The 22,593-nt window shown below is 47.1% G+C and overlaps 1 protein-coding gene across 2 annotated transcripts in view; it reads right to left on the bottom strand.

Annotated features, from left to right (window-relative positions):
- WDR41 (WD repeat domain 41) overlaps positions 1 to 21,032 on the bottom strand; it is a 550,534-nt gene extending 529,502 nt beyond the window's left edge. Inside the window, exon 1 of one of the 2 annotated variants that reach the window (XM_085632270.1) lies at positions 20,868 to 21,032. In XM_085632270.1, coding sequence (XP_085488396.1) covers positions 20,868 to 20,915 — 48 coding nt within the window. In that variant the 5' untranslated portion in view covers positions 20,916 to 21,032. The remainder of the gene's footprint in view (positions 1 to 20,867) is intronic. The other variant, XM_085632269.1, reaches the window with a different exon arrangement.
- Positions 21,033 to 22,593: the final 1,561 nt, after the last annotated feature.

The following is a 22,593-nucleotide window of genomic DNA, read 5'->3' as shown; positions in this document are numbered from 1 at the left end:
CCAAATGGGGTGCTGAATGGATAGAAGTAAAAGGGGAAGTAGACTATTTCAGGTTAGGACAGTGGCTGTGGGGAGAACATGGTTGGCCTATGCATGATTTTTTGGTAGAGGAACCATCACAAAAAGAGTTAGGTGAACAGGCTCTAATCAGAAACAGCAGTACTTTAGTGGTACTACAATAGTACTACACAATGCTATTCACAAACCTCCTAGTGTAAATCTCCACCTCGCTTATCTTTTCTGTAAGGGAGATCCTCACTTATCTAAGTTTACTACTAAGTTGTACCTGTGAGAGGGGTCAGGAGAGTGGCTGGAAAAAGGGGATACTTCTGTTAAATGGTAGGGGTTTAGGGAGGAGTAAGGAGGTTTTGGGGTGGTCTGGGAAGGGCTTTCAGGAAAGACATATATAGCAAAAGTACGGAGGCCCAAATACCTGAGAAGGTAGGATTTGATTTTCTAAAGACACCCAGGGTATTTGAATTGTAGTACCTGACATGTAAGTGCTACAAAGGTTTTAGGGTCATTTGGCAAATGCAGAAAGTGCTAGGATTGAGTGGTTTGTGTCACTGTGCATCGTCTTAAGGCCATCATGGTCCTATATATTTATACAGACATATCCTTATATCAATGACCTAACTCAGGATGTACATTAATTTTATTGCATGTGATTACTCTGAGATCGAGACCTACTACCACTACTTTAAATAAGCCTTGACCTCTCAATGTAGATACGTTTGGAGAAGCAAGTGTACAAGAGCAGTAACTTGCTTACCCTGTTGCAGCTCAGTAATACCTAAGGTCCTATGACACTCCTGTTAGTAGACAAAACCCATCATTGTTATGGCTGAGTAAACACCGACTGCCATTCGGCAAAGGCATCAGATTGAGTCACATGGATTAGCTCTGCAGAGGTCTCCATCTGTCAAGGGGGAACAGTACTCAGCCCTTGTCGATGGCCCTTAATTTCTTAGCTTTCCTTGCAGGGGAGTGGTAATCAGATGTTGGCTATAGTTGTGGGAGCAGGAGAAGTGGCTTGAAAAGTAATATTTTGTTAAGGCTCCCTGCCCTCCTCTATGATATCATAGGCAGAATCTTCCATTCAGAATCTGTCCCAAACTTCACACTGCCCATTACACATCAAAAGGTTTGTCATGTTCATATATGCCTTTAACAGACCCTCCCCAAATTAATCACTCTCTTAGATTTGGCTTAGTCCTTTGTTTTTATCACTTTTTTATCACTGGGTTCTTTGATCATGCTTTCCTTAATAATTCAGAACCTAAAATGTTCTGACAATTCAATTGTGATGCAATGGACTTGTGACACGTTTCTTGTGACTTTATGCCACTTACTGTATCATTTCATGTAGGATATTCTAAAGGATCGGATCTGGTTCAACCCTCCCTATGAATTTTCAGTCTTGCATAGCTCTACCTCTCATGCAGCGTGTATGCCAGAGAAAAGCTGCATCACAGAAGGAGTAAAACACAATGGGGGTTTATAAACCTGTTTAGCGTAACAAATGCTAATAATGAAACATGTGACGGTGCAGTGACCACCATGCGCATTGGTGGGGCAAGCCCAGTCGCAGACCCCGGACGTCTGTCTGCAGCTTAAAAAGAGTAACGACACGCATCCCCGCGGGTCCCCGGGCTCGGGGGCCCCCCTGGGATGCGGCTGGGCGTTCCTGCCTTGTGTAGTTCAGCATCAATAGTAACTCCAAATGTGCCTCTGTATGTAATGTTTATACAAATGCCAATAAAAAAGAATTTAAAAAAAAAAAATAATAATGAAACATGCGAGTACCTGCCTGTTTGGCCTAAAGTGGAAATCCAGGTAACTCTTGCATGCATGGGCAGTTTCTTGGCGCACATAGCCTTGGCTGCAGTGCGCAGAGATGTTTCATTGCCGCACACAAAGGAAATAAATTAGAGGGAACATTGCTAATAACCCATTTTCTTACCTATCCCAATGACAGCATTGTGCCCTGATGGGTGAGGGTGGGGTAGGGTCTAGGCGAGAGTAGTGGTTATAAGGAGAAGCACGTAGAAGAAAGTGATCAAAGATGGTGTAAGGAGCATTACAAAAAGAGACATAGTGTGAGATTGCAATTGACAGGTTAGTCAGTGGGTAAGAGTATAGAAAACTTAGATGTGTTTTTCATGCTAAAGTATGTGGTAGAGATGTGTTGTAATCCCGTCATGCTAGATGATAGTAAATGTTGGTACTAGCAAACTAAACACCTTGCGTCATAGTCACACAAATACGGTTAGGCACTTCAGAGAACAACTTCCCCAGGTAGTGAAAATGAAATATATAGAAGAAATTATGTGGAAGCAAACAGACAGTAGAGTGTGCACCTAAGGTAGATGATATGTGTGGCAAGGAGGTACAGGTAATCAAAGTAGTGGAGGGTGTCATTAGGAGGCACATCAGATAGAATTAAATCATTAAGGTTTAATAGGAGTCAGTTGCTGAACCTGCAGTTGCTGAGCCTGTCAATAGTTGGGAGGATACTGTGAATGCATGTGTATGGGGGGATGTTCAAATGAGAAGTATGGGTGGGTTGTGTTTAAGGTCTGCTTGTTTAAGGCACTCCACCTTATCTTTAGCACTTTTCATAGGGTGTGCAGTTTTTGTGATTAACCCTTGTTGAGAGGTTCTTGTTTTTTTCTGAATATGTTTAATAGTCCTTCAACACTGTGTAAATTGAATATTGGTGACCAACTCTAGAGGATACTGGGGGCAAAACTGGATACATCTTACCATATAAACGTCAGCTGTACCCGCTGAAATTATTATTATCTGTTAGTCTCAATGAATGCCAACTTCCCAGTACGAGTTCCCAATACCAAACTCCACGTATCACCACCCTACCAGTACCATTACCACTTTTTCATATTAAGTGCATCTTTCCTCTCCTATCACTAGTTGCCATGCAAAACCCACCTTCCGCAACTATAATAAGTGAAAAAATGAAAACTGATTTCTGAAGCGCACTACTACCCCAAAAGAAAATCCTGCACTGTGAGGAAACTGGTACAAGAAAAGGCCTGTAAGGAGATAGAGAGAAAAGCTTTACGTTTCTTTTTTTGGGGGGGAACATCAAACGGTTGTTAAGATCTAGTATAGAGGGATAATGTTTCCGAATCTGGCTGCCAAGTAGGTAAAGGGGCAGCACCCACTACAAATGTTCCCAAATATAGTGAGAAGATCAGCTGTTGACAAGTGCAGATTGTGTGGGGAACATAGCAACTGAAACGATGCTGCGAGTAGAGGAAAACCTGGAAATGGAGTGATCCATGACAGATACATGAAAGTTGAACATTTGACTACTGGAATCCAGAGAAAGATCTCCAGATGGATGGTGTTGGAGGAGCATGCAGAAAGCCCAAAAAGAGTCAGGCTGATGCACTCTCAATAATTTGTAAGTGTCTAATGAAAGAGTGGGCAGACCAAGAAAACCCTAAAATATATTTAGATTATCAATAGAAACAAAGTAAAATTAATAATTAACTTAATAAGTAGCAAAAAATAAATGCTTAACTAAAATAAACAGAAACGTTCTCTATAAAACAAAGCTCCGTGTCAGAATAGGGCTACATAACAGTGCTCACACAAAATGAATCAACGAGTACTTCCTCTTACTGCAGGCAGGTTGTTAAAACTGCTATGTTTGTCATTTGCACTAATTTCTCTAAAAATATTTGCTTGACATCTGCAGCAAATGCACCAGTTTTATGTAAACATCCACTTGACATACGCAATCGTTGGTTAATGCATATCAACTTGTCATTTGCAGAAACCGGACATATTGTGTCCAAAATGTCAGTTTGTCATTCCTACCACGTGTCTCAAAAAATGGGTTTAATTTCTATGTTGTCTTCAAGCTTGCGTGACTTAAAAACCTGTTCCCCTGTAACCTCTACTCTGTGGTCGGCAATGCTTGATGGCTGACAACCTAGGTGAAAGGGGCTCTCAGAGAAGCAAGGCTATCTGCAGCCTATTTTTCCAGCCAGTGGCTGTGAAGCAAACCTAAGCAGATGCCAGGAATTGGACAGAGCTACACATGGGACCAGACATGATCAGTTCTGAACAAAAAGATTTTGTCAGTGCTAAAAAAAAGCGCAGTTAGGATGGGCATGCACAATTTGTACAGAATACAATGTGCATGCTGAAAGCAACTTTCATTGTGCTGGTAGTGCTCAAAATGTATAGATATACTTAAGGTGTCACACATTGGGACACAGGTAGTCTCATTAGTGGTGGTGTTAAATGCAACAGAGTCAATGAAACTCAGACTCTGAATGTATTTAAATCTGTCCCCGAAAATATTGGCAAGATGTGAAAAAATGACAGCCGACCTGTTGCTGCTTTCTTAACCTATCACAACCAAGCTGTACAACTGCACTTTAAGACAGCTTATGGAGTTATGGCAACAGCTGCAGATATGTCAGAGTACCAAGCTTGTTTAGGCAGAATACCTGTGAGGAAATGCAGTTGCTGAACAGATATATATGGTTTTGTTTGGGTTTATTTGTGCGTGTGTGAGAATTATAAAATAGCACAGGGTGTTAATATGTCTGCTGCAGAGTACTGAATGCAACATGATTGGTAATACACTGGCTTCATTTGTCAGCCTGCATTATCTTCCAACTTAACGGCATCATTTACAAAGCTAACACGACCTGCACCTCCACTTATCTTGCAGACAAGCTCACCATCTTTGGTGGATTCCAAAACACAAGCAACCAGGACACCACCAGACTAAAAACTAAGAATGAAAAAGAAAAAATAAAGAGAGAAACGGCAGGCCTTTTCCAACTACGCATCCAGGGTCTAGAACAACATTCCAATATACATCAGGACCGCCCCAATGCAGCTCCAGTTTTTTTGAAAGCAGATTTATACAGCGCAAACTCGACCCGAAGGTATTGGAGCGCTTTACATGAGCACAGGTTAAATTACACAAGGACACATTCAGGCACGGGGAGATTAAGTGATTTGCCCAGAATCACAGAAACACAGGATGTGGACGCTGTAGTGTCCTGCGGGACACGTTCTAGTGTTCCGCAGAAAGCTGTAATGCCAGCCACTCCTTTGAGGGCTGGACACACTGCACCCCCACACCCATCCATCACGGGTGTCACGAGTGATGTGGGCACGGCAATAAAAGGGCCCGGGCACACATGCTCGTGGCCAGTTAATGCACCATAATACCGAGTGTCCGTATCTCTCTGTCATCACCATGTGGGCCTGAGGCCCAACATCACACTGGCGACGAGGGGGTTGTTCCCTGCGTGAGCTAAGGAGCATTTGAACTTTATCGTGAGGAGAAGAGGTGCAGCATGCACCGCAGTCACGGTCACGACAGAGGAGTGCTCTCGCAACGGAGTCTGACAGCAGATGTACATACGTGGTGCCCACGGACCTACTGGTAAGCTGCGGTGAGGAACACGAGAATGGCGGCCTGATGAGGGGTAATATGCCATCCATGTTCGCTGAAATATCCTCGGACCAGCTCTGTGTGTCCTGGCTGCCACGCCGCTACCCAAATGCAGAATACACACACCACCGTTACATAAAGTGCCCCCCACTACCTGCTGAAGTGCCTCTCAGAGTCGCTGCCTGCCGCTACCTGTCCGGGAAAACAAAGGAGGAATATTGTCTAGACTGCACACGGCGTCAGATCCTGCAGGTCAGAGCGGGAGTGACGCGCTGTCGATGCCCGCTGAGGTAGTCACTAGCAGCTGCCATCGTGTCACACGAGAGTAAGGGCTACGAGCAGAATCACCAACTGGGGTGTAAGCCCCCGCACCTGAAGCGACAGCGGTCGCAGGACCTCGTCATGAGACGCACCACTAAGCGCCACCCAGTGGTGGTTCATTGCACTGCACCCAGGGTCCAAATCGGCACAAACACGTGGAGACCCAGGGGCGGAATAACATTCATTAATAAAAGGATCGCCTACGCTGGTCACAGAAAGCTGGTAGTACTCCCGTGACCCTCCCGAAACAAACATAGAGACTGTAGCGAGGCCCGCTGAATTGAGAAGGCTGCCGCAGTTGGTGGAAAACAAAGCAGAGTTCCAGCACCACATCAGTGCCATCCCCTGCCTGCAAGTAAGCAGCTCCACCGTGACACATAGCCTCGCACCAGCCCCTCCAGTACCCCGAGGCCTGCAGCAAATGGGAAAGGCATGACTCACCTGCTCTGCACCGCACCGGAGGGCGAGCTACGTGGAGATCAGCATAGAAGCACCTGCAGCGTCATCTAGCTGCCGCCTCGCCACACCAAACATGGCAATGGTAGTTCAGGCAAAAATAAATCATGCTGCCTTACGTGGAAGGAGTAACAATGCCCCTGCAACTTTACCCCCACACCGAGGCCCAAGTTTGAAAGTAAAGAAGGGCCCACAGTGACATTCTGCATTGCCCGATACCGCAGGACTTAAACACATGTCCCAGCCAGAACAAAACTGCCTGTATATCAACTGTGGCTGCAGTGCCACACCTCGCAGTCCTTTGTAGCACTGCGCCTGGACATAGAAAGCAGTAAACAGGTGAGGCCACTGAGTGTGTAGGGGAATCATCGTTGTTCCCAGCCATTGCCATCCGGGCTGCAGAGAGATCTGAACAGGAGCTACAATGCTGGTAACAGGACCAGTAGTCCAGCGAAAACCATCCTAGAGAGATCACCATAAAAAGAGAAGCAGCACAGCATCCGTAGCTGGCCTAAACTTGACACTACCTTCACCACTGCCTGAGTCCTGTCACACACACTGGGACTTTTACCTGTGAAATGAAAGAGGGTTTCCTGTGTTCTGCGATCATGAGGTCACGAAGATGGCCGCCGTGGTGGAGCTCATCTGAGAGGCTCCGGGGCTGGGGATCACTGTTGTGTGAATATCCCTCTATAGTCCCCCATCCACCCTTCTGCTCGACATCCCAGCATCTGGTGGATCGTCTGCAACGCGATGCTCCGTTTTTGTCCCTGCATAGGGCTTACTTGAGTGGCCTTTCTGCGATGAAGTTGCTCCCCGGGTACTGCCGCAGACTCGTGAGCAGAGTCGGAAACTCAAGAGTCTGGCTGATGCTGTTGCCGAGTCGCGAGGTGACTCTCCTTCTTGTTCGCTCCAGGCTTATTGCGGCTGTGATCCCTGGGAAGGAAAGGGAGAGCTCCCCACCTCCCCCCTCCCACCAGCCCTGCTGCCGAGACCCCGGAGCCGCTGCCGGCATGTGGGTCCGTGCCGCCTGGGATTTCAGAGACCGACTGCCATTTTCGAGTCTGGGCTGTTGCTGTTGCCGAGGCCGCTGGGCGACTCTCCTCCCTGCCGCTTACTGCACCTGGCTTGTTGCGGCGGTGATCCCTGGGCAGGAGAAGAAGAGCCCCCCCACCCACCCCTACTGCCGAGAACCCAGGAGCAGCTGCCAGCTCGAGGGTCCGTGCCACCCTGAGTTTCAGGGATCGAATGCTTTTTGGACTCGCGTCCCTGACGGAGTGCTGGACATGTGAGTACCTTCATCATCCTACCGAGTCGTGGTAGAAGCACAACTGCCGCCCATGTTCCCTCCGAGAACAATTTCTACATTTGACGTTTACAGAGAAAGCAGCAATGTAACGGAGTGTTTTCCTGAGTGCCCACTACTGTTATGCCATTTGACTTTTCTTCTCTAAGGTATTCCATTTCAGCTGCAGCCTGCTTTATGCTCTTAATGCTTAGGCTTGCAATAGTGTTCAGCTGCCTGACCCTAAGATGGCGTCCACTCAAGCAGCAACAAAGTGCTTTTGTGAGTTCCCGCTACTGAAATGCCTTTTGACTTCTCTTCTCATCACCAAGGTACTCCATCTCAACTGCAGCCTAGCATGTTCTTAATGGTCAGGCTGCACTAGTTTCTCAAGCTGCCTGACCCAGAGATGTCGTCCACTCAAGTAGCACTAGGAGCGCTTTTACCTTCCACTGCGGGGCTGTGCACTGGAATGCTCCTAACAACTATTTCTGATATTTGTGCCCAATATTCATTAGCAGTGTATCATTTTGCTCCTGCTTTCTACTAGGAATCAAAATGGCCGAGCCAGCTAGTCTGATCTATTGAAGCGACATAGAAAGATGTCTTCACCCCTGAAGCAGAAACAAATAAAGGACTTTCTACCACCACCCCTAGCTCAGAAACAAAAGAGGTCCTCACTAAGAATCAAAATGGCCAAACCAGCTAGTCCGATCTATTGAAGTGAAATTAGGTCGAAATGGCCACCTCTGGGGACATCTGATACACCAATTTTCTAATAATGGCCACCATGAGTTGGCCCCTTTCCAAAGCACTCCTTCTCCGCTTGTTGGTGAGTGATCCAGCATTTATGCCCTGGAGTCTCAGAGACCACTCTGAGAGAGTCCACAGTGACAAGGGAGTCTCACACAGTGGAGGCCTGGGTTATTACCCCATTACCGCTGGGCGCACAGCCCCGCACACCGAGACCGGCGCGCTCATTGGAACTTTCTGGATTATGCCCCCATAGGCGGGAACTATAACCTTTCTGTATGCACTGAGTTGCCTGAGCAACCTTTGGCCGATGACCGGTGGTGCTGTCCCACTCAGCTATAGAGGAGTTTGGCTCTGGTTCACCCCTCGTCCGTCACCTACCCAGCCGGACGGCGGACACTGTTTTTCCTCGTCTCCCCGCTATGCCTCCTATACCCTCCCCTTCCTCTTCCCTCCATTATTCTCCTCTACCTCCCCTATTCCTTCCCTCTCTCCCCGTGCCTATTTTTTTCCTCATGTTTATGCTATGCATTTGTACTCATGTAATTCCTGTAACTAAGCTCCAGTAACTGATGTACCTTTGTAACCATGTTCTGAAACAATGTTTCTTCCTCATGTAAAGCGCTCGGATACCTCCGGGTCTAGCCAGCGCTATATAAAACTCAATAAATAAATAAATAAATAAATAAATGGCAGCGACAGCAAAGATGTGACAAAAAGGTTACAGCGGCTGGCTCATGGTCATTTTCAAGGAGAGAGACTGCTACCCCCACCCACGGCACAAAGCAGCCCAAAGTTGCCCTAGCTCAAAACGAAGCACCAAGGATTAAGAACTCCCAAGAGCTAAGCTAGACGCAAGCAGCAAACCTAATGATAGCAAGCCCACAAAGGGCACAAGGAGAATGTGCACTGCGCACACCCAAACCCCAGTGGCTACTGATGCCACTACAAGAGAGGAAACTACACCACACGCCAAAAGGGTGAACAATCACCACTGCAAGCCAGAAGAACGGGCACACCAATGCCAGAAGAGGGACCAAGAACGCAGAGTCGGAGGTGTGCAACGGATGCACCCAGAAACCTAACAACATGGACAAGCGCCCAGAAGAGAAAGACATCTCCACACAGATGCACTGCAGAAGTTGCGCGGAGGGCGGAGAAGGTCAGAGAAGGCACTTCTGGGGACAGGCAGGCAGCGGGGAGGCATAAAAGCGCATGCTCCAGCGCCCGCGCAGCGGTGATCAGGGCAGTGGCAGTACCCTGAGCCGCTTGGTGGTTACGCTCTGTGCTTCTGGAGTGAATAGCTGAGTCTTTTTTTTCTTTTAATTGCTTTTACTCTGTGACTTCATTTTTAGCATTTTAAACACTGAACGCCTCTTCTTGTGGGGTAGCTCACCTGGGGAGAACTGTTTGCCTTGCTCCATCTTCCTTCCTTCTCGCCCCGGTCCGACGCGGTAACTAGTACCGTTGCGCGGAGGGCGGAGAAGGTCAGAGCAGGCACTTCCGGGGACAGGCAGGCAGCGGGGAGGGATAAAAGCGCATACTCCGGCGCCCGCGCAGCGGACGCGCGCAGTGGACGCGCCTAAGGCAAGCCCGTCTGCGCCTGTCCGCGGCCGTTCGGGGCCCTGGGCCAGTCCCCCTGGTAGTTTTAGCAGGGTAATATGCTATAATAGTCAGGATCTTCTTGCTCTTCGCTCCAAAACTGCCGACACCTGCACTCGCTCTATGCATGCTGATGGCCTCATTAGAGCCTGTAACCATTGTACTTTTAAATTTAACTCTACGCTTGAGGGGAAGGTCGCTCTCTCAGGAAACACAGACTAGAGATCTTCGACCTCCTGATTGACAATCAGGTGGATATCATGTTTCTTACTGAAACCTGGTTGGACGAGGACTCTGCTCCAGAGCTCCTCGAAGCACTGCCAGCTGGGTATACTATCAGCCGCATTGATAGGGTTTCTGGTAGGGGAGGTGGCGTGGCTATGATTTTTAAGCACGACATCCAGTGCCAACTTGAGTCTATCTCCATCACTGACTGTGAGGCCGGCCTCTTTACCATCACAATTGATAGCAAATGTATTGTGAAAGACCTCCTGGTCTACAGGCCTCCGGGGTATCCCTCCCGTTTTGCATTAAGCTTGGTTGGTTACCTTACCCAACCTGCATTGCGCTATAGCAAGCTTATTGTGCTAGGTGATCTTAATCTACACCTGGAAGACACCGGCTGCACAATGGCGGAAGCTTTGCGCCAGGAACTAGCGACACTTCAACTACAACTTAGTGTTACGTGCCCCACCCATCAGAAGGGCCATTTGCTTGACCCTATCTTTACTAACTGGAAGGAGGTTGTGGTTGGTACCCCCCAGCCTCTGATCTGGACGGACCACCACTTAGTCCCTTTCATGTTGCGGATCCCTATGTCGAAGGCGCAGGAACACTCGAATGAGGGTATAGCCTGCCGGAAATGGCCTGGCTTTTCCCCGGACAAGTTTAAGAGCGCCCTCCTGATGGGGGGTCCGCCAGGGGGTGAGGACGCGGATAGTGCCTGTCTTGAACTGGATGGGAGGGTAAGAGAAGCTCTTAATAAGACTGCCCCCTGGTCGTGGAAAACACTAACCAGAACCAAAAAATCTGCCCCATGGTTCAATAATATACTAAGAATGGCTAAGGCAGATTGTAAACATGCTGAGAGGCAATGGAGGAAGGACTTCTCTGTGCAAGGGAGGAACGAGTATAAAGCATCGCTGAAAGCCTACCACAGGCTTATTAGGAAAACCAAGGCTGAACACTACCTAGAAAGAATCGGGTCTGCGGAAAACTCAACCAGAGAATTATTTAGGGTCTATAAATAGATCTCTTCTTTGGACTCTATAACAGCGCCTGCTGAAGGTTCAGCCGAACGCTGTAACCAAATAGCGGACTTCTTCTCTGAGAAGGTATTGACGATTTACTCCTCTTTCCATGATGTGGTCCTTGCTGACCAAGACGTGTGGGTCAGGTCATGCCATGCAACTGTAGCTGAGGAGGAGAGGCGTGAGAACTTTTTTACTCCCCCCCCCCCCCTGAAATCTTGATTAACATCTGTCGGAGTGTAAAGTCAGGGTCTCCCAAAGATCAGGCCTCCCCAAGAAGACTTGAAGGGTGTTTAGAATTTCTAGAACCCTTCATTAGACATCTCCTGGAGGTCTCATTTAAGACCAGCACAGTCCCTAGCTGTTGGAAGGAGGCAGTTGTACTCCCCCTCCCAAAAAAAAAAAAAAAATCGCACCTAGGCCTTGAACGCCTAGATACCCTGCGGCCCATCTCTCTTCTTCCTTACTTTGCCAAGGTCGCAGAGAAAGTGGTCAACCAGCAGCTTACGGCTCATATTGGGAAATACCATCTTTTACACCCCACTCAATTGGGCTTCCATGCATGTCATTCGACGGAGTTGGCTCTTCTTCTGGCCACTGAGACCATTCGGCAATTCGTGGACGCGGGTCAAACTGCGGCCCCGATTCTGCTTGATCTCAGTGCGGCCTTTGACACGGTAGCCCACCAGATATTGATTGACCGTCTGAAGAAGGGAGGTGTGTCTGGGAGGGCCTTAGGCTGGCTCACCTCTTTTTTGGATAATCGCAGCTTCCAGGTGAGGCAGGGTAAGTTCTACTCGAAGGTGATGGCACTGCAGCAGGGGGTCCCTCAGGGCTCAATTTTGAGCCCCACCCTTTTTAATCTGTATGTGGCTCCCTTAGCCGAGATTGCTGAAGGTTTTGGGATTGGAAGTGGTATCATACGCCGATGACACCCAGTTGGTTGTGTCCCTGACTCAGGATCAACAATCGGCGGCTTCCAACTTGGTGGCATGCCTCCAAGAACTTGCAGCCTGGATGGACACAAACTGTTTAAAACTTAATGGCAATAAGACTGAGGTACTGGTGGTGGGAAAAGCTCCTTCTGTCTGGTCGTCTGCGTGGTGGCCGCAGAATTTGGGCCCTACTCCTGTTCCATGTGCCCAGGCAAAAAACCTTGGGGTCTGGATGGATGCCCACCTCTCGTTTGATTACAATACCAGACGGGTTGCGGGCACATGTTTCGGAGTTCTAAAGGGACTCAGAAAGACTTTGGACATATTGCCCGCTGCTGCCAGGAAGACCCTGGTTCAGCCACTCGTGACCTCCCGTGTTGGTTATGGGAATGTCCTCTATTTGGGTGCTACAGAGAGGTGTATACAGAGACTCCAATGCGTGCAGAACGCAGCGGCCCGATTAGTCCTGAAGCGTCCGAGGAGAGCCCCCTCTAAACCGGCTCTTACCTCCTTACACTGGCTCCTAATCCGGGAACGTGTTCGTTTTAAGGCACTATGTGTGTGCCACCGCATTATGCATGGGACCTCTCCAGTGTATTTGCGGAACCTCCTCACCCCCTACACTCCCACCTGCCGATTCAGGTCTGAGGGACTGGGTTTGGTTAGTATCCCTATGGTTAAGAGAGCCAGGATGGGGGGCCGCTCTTTTCGATTTCTGGCGGCCCAATTCTGGAACAAACTTCTAGTATGCCTTCGATTGGAGCCCTGTGAAGGCATTTTTAGGAAGAAACTGAAGACTTTCCTGTTCCCTCCTGGATAGACCTCAGTACCTGCTCTTGCTGCCTCATCGCAGCGTGGGGACACACTGTCCTTAGTGTAACCATGCGCTTTATAGGCTCGTTAATATATATAAGCTTGTTAATATATTGAAGGGAGATCCTCTACTTCTCCACCATGCCAGCAACGCCCCACAGCGGGCCGAAGGCAACACAGTGTCCTCCCTCGCACTGCCTCAAGACGGAGTCGGCAGTGCCCCACGACAGGCAAGAGAGGAGTCGCACACTTCATGTGGCAGACCGCCACAGCAACAGGCGCTCCGACAACTGGCGACACGTGCCCGGACGTCACGGCGCCCAGCAAGCAAGGAGCACGTCACCCCAACGGACCAGTCCGGACAAGCAACCCGAAACGAAGGCAGAAGCCGGCGGCGCCTCAAGGTCCAAGCGCAACGCCCTCGCAGAAAAAAAAAGTGACAGCCCTGTCACACCGAAGACCAGATGAACACAGGTGGGCCGAACAGAACAACAAAGGGAGAAGACCGAGGACTTGTACAGCAAGCCAAGAGCATACCCTGACACAACAGACAGCCACCAAGCCAGACCGGCATCGCTGGATACAGCCTCAAGGGAGAACCAAGAGTAAGCAGCGGCAAGCGCAAACTGAGTCTCATTCCAACGCTTCCCCAGGTGAGCGTCAATCGGCGTCCCTGGATACAGCCTCAAGGGAGAACCAAGAGTAAGCCGCAGCAAGCGCAAACTGAGTCTCATCCCAACGCTTCCCCAGGTGAGCGTCAACCGGCGTCCCTGGATACAGCCTCACGGGAGAACTGAACATAAGCCGCAGCAAGTGCAAACCGTGTATCATCCCAACGCTTCCCCAGGTGACCGTCCACCCCAGAGTGTCAGCAGTCCAAGTCAAACGGCATCCCTGCTCCTGACTACAGATGCCAAGGGTGAAGATCAGGCAAGAGAAGATCCACACACTCTACGTGTCACGCCACCATTGAAACTCAACCTCGACAAGGCGGAGGCACCTGGCTGCCAAGTCCCTCCTGACATCCAACTCTCCCAGCAAGTCACCACCACCTGTCATCCCGAGTCACCCAATGGCAGGCAACCGCCATCACGCCAGCCATCAGCACATGCGTCAAACACCACTCCCAGAGTATCGATGGACTGGAGTCCCACTATGTTGCCACACCAGCCGAGAAAAGAGACCAGAAGCTATCTGTGAACCGGGCACACCCCAGAACCGCGGTAGCGAGAGCAAGCATCGGCCAAGACATCTCCACTCTAGAGGGTTGTGCATGCGACCAAGTAACAGCTCCTCGTGGTCCTGCAGCTGCCCCCAGTCGGCACATAAGCGGCCCCAGCGTAGCCTTCCTGCAGTCCCACAGCAACCCCGACAACGGGTCTCCCCAGGCGGGAGAGTGAAAAGAGACTTTGCCCCACCAACAGGTCATCAGTTGTAGCCAAAAGGTTCCACGGAGACAATTGATCAGGCAACACCTCCACAGACCGTCACCGTGAACTCCAACCATGCTCATGGCGCATCCCATTGAAAGAACTGTTAGAGTTCACCACAGACCATCACCGAAGTCAACAAAGGGGAAGCCATGCAAGACATGTCACCACAAGTGAACTGATGGTATGCAGCGGACGTTTCCAAGCCAGCGGTCGTGTCCTGAACCCCTCAGGTTAAATCACGAGTGCCAGCCGAGAAGGTCCTGCTGCAGGCAGAGTCATCAGCCCACGTCCGACGTCTTCTTGCCACCTGTCTCAGAAGACTGATGGACCCTGTGGTGTTTAGTTAATTGCTGGTTTGTCCCCACAGGTTGGACTAACGTTTTGTTTGTTCTTCAATAAAGTTGGGAAGGAATGTAGTGTCCTGCGGGACATGTTCTAGTGTTCCGCAGGAAGCTGTAATCCCAGCCACTCCTTTGAGGGCTGGACACACTGCACCCCCACACCCATCCGTCACGGGTGTCAAGAGTGACGTGGGCCCTGCAATATAAGGGCCCAGGCGCACGTGCTTGTGGCCAGTTAATGCACCATAATACAGAGTGTCCCTATCTCCCTCTCATCACCATGTGGGCCTGAGGCCCAACATCACACTGTAGTATGGAGAGACAAAGGAATTCTCTGAAGTCTCAGCTCATATGTATCATATGTATCAGAAAGATGATTTATTTCTAAATCACAAAGCAGGGAGCCCACGGCAGGGATGCTGGCAGCGAGAGAGACAAACAGCAACTGTCGTGGAGGGACAGAACACATAGGAGAAAGGAATGCAATAAAATCCTTAAAGGTTCTTTACAAGGAATGCGTGTATTTAAAGGGACAAGAGCAAGAAAGACATACTACATACCCCCCTCCCATAAACACAAATTAATATAACACATAGTCCTGAAATTTGACAGGCAGTTTACAATTACGTTGGATGCGTACAACTTGCTCATTGGAAGGAATCTGAGAGGGAACATGGAGATGAATTAAAAATGGGCGTAGTAAAATTATTATATTCAAGATTTGTAAAGTCAAAACCAGGACCAAAAGTGAAATCAGAAATCATTTCCATCTTCTCTGTTGGCATATAGTTTGTTGAAAATTTTAACTTGAGATTTGGTAACTTTGACCACATTGTTCTTACTCCACCACCCTCTGTTTTCTAAAAGAACAGATGGTTTGGTAATTCTAATGACACGAACAGGCAAAGTAAACCTGGATTGACCTTTGCACACTTTATAAGGTTTCTTGATGAGGACCCAATCCTTAACTTTAAGGTCAATATTATGACATTTAGATCCACTATCATAGAATCTCTTTTGTAGTGACTGCTTATTAACAACAGTATTCTTTATGATTTGAGGATCTGTTATCAGATTTCTTTTCCAAATCAGACCCTGCAGCTAAGTTGCTGAACCATTTAGCCATAAGTTTAGACTTAGCTTCTCTGCCTCTGAGTGCCTTAAACGGTGTAACATTAGTGGTAGAATGGGGTGTATTGAGATATGCCCATATTTTACTTTGTAGAAAAACATCAACATCAACATTAGATGCGAGTTTGAACACCTTCTTTTATGAACCGGTTTGCTCTATCAACAAGTCCATTTGAAGAAGGGCTGTACAAAGCAACTTGGTAGTGTTGTACTTCATAACTTTGTAAGAAATTGGTAACTTGACTAGATAGAAAAGGTTGGCCATTATCAGTGACAACACAATTTGGAGCACCTTCAATTTTAAAAATATTTTGTAGAAAAGATAGAACTGTAGCAGAATTTGCTGCTTGCACGAAAGAATAGTAAATCCATTTTGAATGGTAATCAATGGCAGCAATACAATATCTTTTGTCTGCTGGTAGTAAAGTGAATGGACCTGAAAAGTCCAAGGCGATTTTATCCCAGGGGAGATCGTGAAATGGCACAGGAAATAAGGGTTTTTTGTTAGTTTTCCAGTGTTTATCAGAAACAACACAGGTGGGACAATTCTCTATAAAAAGACTCACTTGTTTGTCTAAGCTAGGCCACCAATAAATGCTTTTAAGTTTCTTACAAGTTGCAGAAATTCCTAAGTGGCCCTCGTGAGCAATGCTAATGATTTTATTTCTTAATGTGATTGGAGGAACAAAAAGGCCATCTCTGACACAAACCCCATTTTCAAATGACAGTTCTTCACTGATTTGCGCAATAGACTTTAACTCACTACTAAGACTTTTGGTATTGGGCCATTTGGTTTTGATGTAGATTTCTACTTTTTTAAGTGTCTCATCTAGTGCCATAGCAGATGCCCATTCATATTGAGTGATATTATTAGAGCACATAGCCACAGCATCAATCAAACCAACAACACAGTCTTTGGGAAACCTGTCTTCGCCTTCACTACAATCCGGAAGTGGAATGCTAGAAAGACAGCCTGCCCGTACATTTTTTCCTCCTTGAATGTATTTAATCATAAGGTTGTACTCTTGTAGTTTTGAAAGTACTCTTACTAGTCTAGCAGATGATTTGCCTAAACCGTTACCTGATAGTAGAGACACTAATGGTTTGTGGTCAGTAAATATTTCACAAGGAACTCCCCAGATATAATTTTTGAATTTCTGAACAGCCCAAACAATGGCAAGAGCCTCACGTTTAATAGTGCTATAGTTGCATTCAGTGGGTGTTAAGGCACGGGATGCGAAGGCAATAGTACTCTCTTTACCATCCACCCACTGGCCAAACACTGCACCGAGGCCTTTTTGGCTAGCATCCACTGACATGAAAGGACTGGCTTTTGGAACAAAAGGTTGTAGAGCAGGCGCATTTATGACTAAAAGCTTCACCTTTTCGAAGATCTCTTGGAGTGTATCAGACCAAACAAACTTGCAACCTTTTTTGAGAAAACATCGTAATGGTTGTATCAACTGAGCATAACCAGGGACAAACCTGGCGTAATATTCACAATGGCCAAGGAAAGAACGTAAAGCATCTTTGTCATTCAGAGGGGAAGCATCGCGTATAGATTTGGTGTTGCAAAATTTAGGTTTGATACCTTCACCCGATATTAGGTGTCCAAGGTATTCAACTTCACGAACTAGTAATTTACACTTGTTGGCTTTTATGGTCATGCCCTTATTTTCCAAGATAGAGAATACTTTTTCGAGGATGAGTAAGTGCTCCTCTTTGGTTTCCGTGTGGATTAGGATGTCGTCTTGAAATGCCTGTACTTGAGTCAACTGACCGAAAAGATTGTCCATGAGCTTTTGGAAAACGCTTGCAGCTGATGCAAGGCCAAACGGTAACCTCAAGTACTTAAAGGGACCAAAAGGCGTCACAAAAGCAGTAAGAAGTTGGGATTTAGATGAGAGTTGGATTTGGTGATAGGCCGAATGTAAATCAATAGTGGAGAAAAATTTAGATTTACCAATATTGGCTAACATTTCATGTGTGTGAGGTAAGGGGTGACAATCAACCAGGATGTTTTGATTAAGAGATCTCAGGTCAACACATAGCCTGAGATCGCCGGTCTTTTTTTTCTGCAAAACTACCGGAGAAATCCATTCAGAGGCATCCAAAGGGGCAATGATACCTTCAGATTGCAGATTGGTTAAAAGAGTTTTTAAATCGTCTCTGACACTGAGGAGAATGAGCCTAACTTTGTGCACTATAGGAATGGCATTTTTCTTTAATATAATAGTATGTTCAAAACCTTTGACTGTGCCAACTGAATTTCTAAAGACATTGGGAAAAGATAGTGCAAATTTATCAACAACAGAATCCTGATCAATAATAGATAATATACTGGAAGGTAGTTCACCCAGAACAATGGGAGGATCTTGTCCAGGGCGCAAAATGATGCCTAGAAGAGCAAGATCCTTCCATTCCACAATGTTTCTAACTTTGACTGCAACATATATTTTTGTTTTAATTCATCTGCCCAGGCATGTAAGGATGTCACAAAAATATCCTACTAAATCAATATCTTGCTCGCCAAAAGCTTTTGGATTAATGTCGGGAGCAATTAATGGTGCACTGTTAGGCCATAGTTCGTAAAATGTAGTATCAGCAAAGATGGTAACCGGGGCACCTGAATCTGCCATGGCAGGAATAATATTGTTATCAATAGATATATTAATAAACTGCCCTTTTATTGGCTTGTCAGACCACTCAGGGACATCAATCACAACTACAATGTAAGAAAATTAGGAAGTGCACTCTTGAACTTCAGGTGTGTCTATAGAAACATTTGCAATTCTGACTCTGCCAGAGTTGCTATTGGGAACAGTGTTCATTCTTTTGTTACACACACTTTGAAAATGTCCACATTTTTGACATTAACACATTTTTTCCCAAATGCTGGACAAGCAGGATTGTTTCCTATATGGTTTCTTGAACCACAACGGAAACAAATTAATTGGGTCCTTGTGGGTTGACTTCTATTGAATTTCCTTTCCGGATTTTGTTTCGAATTTAAAGCACAAATAGTATTACCTTCAGAAACAAAATTCATAGTTTGAGGAATGTCAGGGGTAACAGTTTGTGTGTTATTTTGGGTAGAAAAAGTAAGGGGTTGGTTGCTGGATAAGACTATCGACCTCTCGATACTTTTAGCGATGTCGATTGTTTCAGCCAAAGTCGGGTTGCAGGAAGTAAGGAGACGTTCTTGTATTTTTTTAGAGTGACAATAGAACAGAAACTGATCCCTCGTATAAGTGTCAACATTGGATCCAAAATCACATTTTTCTGCTAGAACTCTTAGGCTTGCTATATAATCCTCTACAGATTCCTCTGAGGATTGTTTGCACATCGCAAAATTAAATCTCTCTAAAAGAACACTTGTTGAGTCAGAGTATTGTTTACCCATGCGTAATTTTGCTTCAATAAAAACGTTCCATGTAGCATCTTCAGACACTGGTGCAGGAAAATGCGGTAGATTGTCGAAGACGCGGCGACCAGCAGCTCCTAAGTGATTCATCAGCAGGGCTAATTTCCTTGTGGGTGAGTAGCGTAGCCATCTGCATCGATCGCAGTTAAGTAATTCTCAAAGTCTTTCAGCCATTCTGCCCACTTTAGTTCTGGTTTACCAGGTTTTTGTAGGAAAGGAGCAGGCTGGATAACACCTTGAGCAGATGCCATTGTAATAATCAAATCCAAGAATGGAAGTAAATGAGTCACTCACTTATTATTATATAGAGGACGTGCAGGAAAGATGTAACGTTTATAATTTGCAGACTTATCTTGAAAATGGCCACACAAGGATGAAGGTGAGAGCGCTGTAGGCGTGCGAGTCACCGATTTCTGTTGGTGTGCGAATCACCGATGAGTCACACAGTTGAAGAGACGTTTAGGACATGAAGGAACGTTGGGGTAAAGTCGGATATTCAATAATTAACATCACGACTTACCCAAAATGGCCGCTGTGCGTATGACATCACCATGCTCCCACAATACTTTGCGCTCTGCGTACTCTGCCCCGACTTCCTCTATTCGTTCAGAAATGGAACAGATGGAAACCGGACTTACGAGTGTTCGGAGTCCAAGATGGTGTGATGACGGCCAAAACTACTGTTGACATTTGAAGGGCTCGCGCGAAGCAGATAACGGTGAGTACAGGCAAAATCAAATAAATTCCTTCTGATGGATTAATTTCTTGGCGCACCTTCTGAGAAGATTGTAGAAGTCTTGATGGGTTGAAGTGAACAGCATGAAAACCGGTGGGCTCCAATACAGTTTTTTTTTTGGTAAAAAAAAAATTGAGAATTCTTGAGTTGGGCAAAACCACATAAAAATATTTGTGGGAAAAAATTAACCCACTCCTGGTACCAAATTGTGGTATGGAGCGACGAAGGAGGTCTCAGCTCGTATGTATCAGAAAGATGATTTATTTCTAAATCATAAAGCAGGGAGCCCACGGCAGGGATGCTGGCAGCGAGAGAGACCAACAGCAACTGTCGTGGAGGGACAGAACACATAGGAGAATGGAATGCAATAAGATCCTTAAAGGTTCTTTACAAGGAATGTGTGTATTTAAATGGACAAGAGCAATAAAGACATACTACACACACACACACGCGACCCCGAGGCTCGAACCCTGGTTTCCAGCACCAAAGTCGGCAATCTAGCCGTCAGACCACATGCTCTCCGCTATTTAGTAGAGTTGAACACTTCCCCTCTTTAAAGAACACTACATCACAATGCGTTCACCTTCCTGGTAACTTTGATCAAGTACAGCACTCCGCTTGCTGTTAGCTATAGAAACACAATTTGCATTCCTGTTAAAAAGGCTCTGTGAGTCACATACACTCTGCAAAAATCTGGATTTAACATGCAAACACAAGGTTGAATACTCGCAGGTTTTAACTCCGTCTTTCGGGACGGTTAGGAGGCTAAGATGGTTTCTGTAGAGTAAAACGTGCCAAACAATCTACAGGTGAAAGCTTTGCAACATCTCACTAGGAGAGTTGGATTTCTACCAGGAAAAGCACCATTTCGTCTGTCATGGCAGTGAAGCTTCACTTCATAGAGGGCCGTACAAGCAGGGAGAGCTGGTCTCTGTTTTTACCTCTGCGTGTCCCTGCGCCTCGCGGGCTCCCAGCAGCCAGCGGAACATATCTGTGTGGGTCAGGTCCTTCTCCTCACTGACAGCCTCGGCACTCAGCTAGACTTCCAGCCTGCAGCATCATAACAAACCGGCTCTAATCTCCGCCCTCACAGTACGGCGTCTCAGCCAGGACAAAATACAGCCAAGTGAAAGCCTAGACAGGCAGCATGCACGCCTCGCACATCATGGCAGACGAAAATTCAATACAGCGTCACGTGCTGGCCAACTAATGAGTGACGGTGTGTATGACGTTCAGGGTTATTCTTAAACATCATCACATGGTGCCTTATGTAATTCCTCACTGTTCAGTCACATGCATGTCTCGTGGTGCCCAACGTTATTTTGTTGGCGCGCTGAATAAAGAGTACTGGAGTGGGAAACTTTCTCTGAAAAAACATCGGTCGTTTGTTTACATTTTGATAATTTAGAGAAGGTCCAACAGATTTTTAATAATAAGGCTTATGAGAATTTTTTTTTTTTACTTGGAAAGTATGCATGTTTGTTGCTTTTTAAGTGATTTCTTCTTGTTTTTGCGTTTCAAGCTTTCTGGTCCACAGACGGAAAATACCGGATTTCGCAGATTTTCGTTTTTTTGTGGTCTTGCTACCAGCTGTCTACAGCGCTTTATACAGCACACTACCTTGTTCAAAATTAGATAGCTTGCTTTTCAGTTTCAGAAGCCTTTCTCCTATAGGTTCCTTTTCTCCAGATTGGTAGATTAAGATTCATTATTTATCCTGCTCCGAATGCAGCATTGAATCTAAGAAAATAGCCAGGTTTAAGCTACACTAGTGCACCGCATTTCAGTGAGACAGAGGTGCCGATCACGATCCTGCAAAAACCGGGTACGAACCGTCGGACGGAGCTCAATCTCCGCCCGACGCGTACCCGGTCGTCAATTTTCACAAACAAGGAATTACGATTCGCACGGGTACACCATTACCGTACGAATCGTAAAAAAGCCCGACCGAACAAAAAAACACCTACCAATGCGATCCGGGAAAGCGCCGACCTGACGTCGGGACGCTCGCAGCCAGCCATTCACGACCCAGGAATCACGATTCGCACCGACGTCACCCCGCACGGTGAATATTTTGCGGCAGCCAAAAACTGCCGGGAAATGAGGACGACGCGAACAAGGACCACCAGTACGCGACGGACAGACGACGACGCGAACAAGGAGGACCAGTACGTGACGGACACACAGGACGACGCCACCAAGGAGGACCCGTACGCGACAGGACGACGCGATCAAGGAGGACCCGTACGCGACAGGACGACGCGAGCAAGGAGTACCAGTACGCGACGGACAGACATGGACCCGAACCTACGAGTCATCCCTGCCCTCATAGCAGTACACCTCCTCTACAGGTTACGACGCAGACGCCGCAGAAGGTCAGAATAACTAAGGGAGGGGGGAAAGTGGGGTGGGGTGGGGGTGGCAGGACCAGGGCAGGCCACAAAACAACCACATAAGTCACACACCACACATGGCCTGGACATACCTGACTCCCATGCCCTGGTCACCACGAGGGGGTGGGGGCGTGTCCTGATAAGCCAGCGACCGCCACAACGGAAGTCCGTCACCACGCGAACCGGCAACACAACCAGACAGGTACGTCCCGTACCCACGCCTGAAGAGCGTGGGTACGAGTCGGACCACGCCCACACACGTCACCCCAACAAT

Source organism: Triturus cristatus, chromosome 2_1, assembly GCF_964204655.1.
Source record: "Triturus cristatus chromosome 2_1, aTriCri1.1, whole genome shotgun sequence".
NCBI classification, from domain to species: domain Eukaryota; kingdom Metazoa; phylum Chordata; class Amphibia; order Caudata; family Salamandridae; genus Triturus; species Triturus cristatus.
This window is presented reverse-complemented; position numbering and strand designations above follow the sequence as displayed.